The sequence below is a fragment of the Dermacentor andersoni genome, chromosome 1, assembly GCF_023375885.2.
Source record: "Dermacentor andersoni chromosome 1, qqDerAnde1_hic_scaffold, whole genome shotgun sequence".
Taxonomy (NCBI): Eukaryota; Metazoa; Arthropoda; class Arachnida; order Ixodida; family Ixodidae; genus Dermacentor; species Dermacentor andersoni.
In genome coordinates this window covers 170,141,016-170,144,571 of record NC_092814.1, presented here as the reverse complement: position 1 = coordinate 170,144,571, position 3,556 = coordinate 170,141,016, and the positions used below count along the sequence as shown (strand labels likewise).

General features: G+C 51.2%; 1 protein-coding gene across 1 annotated transcript; it reads right to left on the bottom strand.

The window, feature by feature from the left end:
- Window positions 1–739: 739 nt before the first annotated feature.
- Window positions 740–3,346, bottom strand: LOC129380750 (uncharacterized). Its single transcript, XM_055062617.2, has one exon. The coding sequence runs from the start codon at window positions 3,296–3,298 to the stop codon at window positions 2,153–2,155; it is 1,146 nt and encodes a 381-aa protein (XP_054918592.1). The 5' UTR covers window positions 3,299–3,346; the 3' UTR covers window positions 740–2,152.
- Between the last annotated feature and the right edge of the window lie 210 nt (window positions 3,347–3,556).

The following is a 3,556-nucleotide window of genomic DNA, read 5'->3' as shown; positions in this document are numbered from 1 at the left end:
GCAAACGAAAACCATGAACGCTGTTGCTTTCAATAACGCTCAAACAAAAAGGTTCAATATACAAACAAAAAAGCAATGGTGACAGGGGGCAACCCTGACGCACAGAGCGTTGCACTTGGATGCGCGCTCCCACCCCCTTATTTACTAACAACCGCGTCGTGCATCCTCTGTACGCCATGGCTACGCCTTGGCAGATGACTGATCCGACATTAACGTGCTCTAAAACAGAGAACAAGAGGTCATGCGGCACCCTGTCGAAGGCTTTCTCTAGATCGAGCTGGAGCATTGCGATGCTTTCATGCAAAGCGTCGCAACACTCGAGCACGGACCGGGCTGTGTGTATGTTGGTATATATGGTGCGACCTTTGATACCACAGGTCTGATGTGGTCCCACTAATTCTTGCATCACGGCTTGGAGTCTTTTAGCCAGAATTTTCATGAAGATCTTGTAGTCTACATTAGTCAGGGATATGGGTCGGTAAGCGGTAACCTGTCGCAGTCTAGCTTCATCTTCGCTTTTTGGTATTAAAATTGTATGGGATGTTAAAAATGAAGGAGGAAGCATATCCTTGTCATAAGCCTCATTAAACAGTGTAGCCAAAACCGGTGCTAAATCATCTTTGAATGCCTTATAAAGCGGTGCTACTAGCCCGTCTGGTCCTGGGGACTTTCCCGGGTTGAGGTCTTCTATGGCTTTCCGCACTTCTTCTGTTGAAATGGGCAGTTCCAGCCGCTCTTTCGTATCATCACTAAGCCGCGGCATTAAAGAGAGGAAACGGGTCTTGAAGTCTTCGGTTCTTACTTTGGTGTAACCAAAGAGCCCGCTGTAGTATTCATAAAAGGCCCTTTCTATATTTCCTTTGTCTACGAAGATTACACCGTTCCACTCTATTTTTGGTATGTCATTCTTGCGGGCGTGCCTTTTTTCCAAGCCGAAAGCACGTTTTGTGGGCATTTCGCCCGCTAACAGCCGCTGTGCCCTCGCCCTCACGATCGCTCCTCGATATCGCTCCTTATCTATTGCCTCTAGTTTCTGCTTGACGGTGCGCATCTCTTCGGTGCAAGTGCCTGGCTGCTTTCCTTCTTGCATTATCAAAAACTTTAGGTCATCTCTCAACGTGTTTTCCTGCAGCCTTTGCTTTTGCTTTATAGCGCACGATCGTTCAATTGCCATCATTTTCATTGCCTGCTTAAATCTTTCCCACTTCGCTCCCAGAAGTTCGTTGTCCGCCATTGGCAGTTCGTGTATCGCCGACGTAACGCGATCCACGAAGATATCATCGTTTAGAAGCTTCTCATTAAGTTTCCAGTTTTCCCACACAAATTTGCTTTTCGTTCCTTTTCTTTTACCTACATGGAAGACAACAAGACAATGGTCACTGAACGGCACTGGTTGTACGCTGTATTCGCCGCAGTACGGTATCAGTTCAACAGATACGTACGCCCGATCCAGACGCGCGTGACTCGTTCCTTGGAAATGGGTAAACCGAACGCCAGAGCCACATCCGAGACAATCACCAACATCCTCTAGATGACAGCGATCAATTATGTCACTTAAACAGGCAGTACTCGCATCTCGGTAGGGCGTCGCACTGGTTTTGTCTCGTGCCATGCTTACGCAGTTGAAATCGCCAAGTAAGACAAGCAGACGGTCTGTGTCACAATGGTTGCCGACTATCTCAAAAAGGTTTCGCCTCTCTTCCGTGTTAGTGTGTGCGTAGATACAGATAATACGCAATTCCAAACCAGCAAGTGTGATGTCACAGACAATCCATCGACCGAAAACGCAAGTCACAACTCTTTCCACAATCGCTCCCAGAGACTGGCGAATCAACAGCATGCAACCTGCCGAGGTACCCACGGCATGAGACACGCAAACATCATACCGACTACTGAACGAGAGCACCATTCTGTCGGTCTGGTCTTGACTCTCGATTTTGGTCTCTTGTATCGCTACAATATCCAATTCCTGCTCAGTCACGAGTCTCAGCAGCTGATTTTGCCTCCTCCTGGATGAAAGACCCCTGACATTAAGCGTGGCTACTACGAGGTGTCTTTCAAATGCCGCCATCGTTAAGCAAGACCAGGCCGCCAGTACGGCGCTTACCTTCATGCGCACACCGCCGCGCCGTGTAGTGCCGTCCCTCCATTATTAGGTCTTCGGGTTGTCGTCGCGAGGAAGCGACGACGATCGTAGCCCGCTGGTGACACGCTGCTTTTTCCCTTCGCCTACGCCCCACTGGCGTTCTAGGAGACGCAGTCGTTGCTCCTGGCTCATTGCACTGACATCGTCGTGGCGTCGTTTCGCAGCCGCAGGGTCAGACTCCATGGGTTCCTCGTTGCTTTTTTCAGAAGGGCGTGGAATATCTTGCGGTGAATTGGTATCCATGCTCGTGGTTGCCGACTTGGGGGTGCTGGGCGCTGACTCACGAGTCCCTGGCATGGCGCCTTCCTTTTCATCGCTCAGCGCTGCGGCCGTTGGGCTCTCGACCACTGGGTTGGAGGCAGCTTGCTCAGCTTCATCCTCGTCCATGTGCAGCTCACTATTATCGCCGAATGTTCCTCGAGTCGCGGCGCGGGCGTATGACTTCGTGCATTCAGCCTCTTCATGCCCGAAGGCGTGGCACTCGCTGCACTTGGGCACCTTGCAGTCCCGCCTAATGTGGCCTGTGTTGCGGCAGCGGAGACATATCGGCGCACGCCCGGGCACGACGACTAATACTGTACCGTTCCCGATACGCAGCTGATGGGGTATGCGCTCGAGGCTTACACCTTCTCGAAGAACCAGCCGCACAACACGAGTAGTCGAGTCGGCGTTTTCAAACCCGCCGGTCTTCCATCTATCGCTCGAAACTTCTTTCACTTCGCCGTACTCGGCGAACGCCCGCCTCAGAGTTTCGTTGCTGACGTTGAAGGCACACCAATGCACCTTCAGCCGCACTTCCTGCCTTTCAGGGTCAAAGACAACGCAAGTCTTCCCTTTAACAACAATATGCCCGATGTCGAGCAACTTTTTCTTGGCTTCTTCACTACGGAAGTTGACTAACCAGACGTGCGACATCTGGTACGCTCCAATACCGCCCACCTGTTCAATGACGCCGGCTTCTTTCATCGGCTGGCGGAAATCTTCTATCCTGTAAGGCCTTCCAGCGGTGTCGCAGTGAAGAACAACCATTGTTTTCAGTCCTTCTCCGGTTGGCAGCGGCGGCAGTACAATCCTGTAATCTTTCAGGCCGTCCAAAAACGATGTTCCGCGGCCAGAATCGGCCGTTATCACTGCTCGCGAAGAGCCAGCCATCCTGCGTCCTTTCACGACCGTGGCCGGAAGCAGAATGACTAAGCAACCTCTGCGGGTAGTGCAGACGTACCGCTATGGTACATTACTCGCAGCGCAAAACTCGAAGGAACGCTCAGCACCGTTCAATTGGACATCAATGCTTTCACATTCACAACTCATAAGTGCTTAGGTGCCCTAGTATTTTTTTTTTACGTGCTAGCTAGCTGGGGTGCAAATTTATACCTGACAAGTTCCTCGAGGGAACGCATCTCGCTCAGG

Coding starts and splice junctions, on each gene's coding strand:
- LOC129380750 (XM_055062617.2), bottom strand. CDS start 3,298: ATGGCTGGCTCTTCGCGAGCAGTGATAACGGCCGATTCTGGCCGCGGA.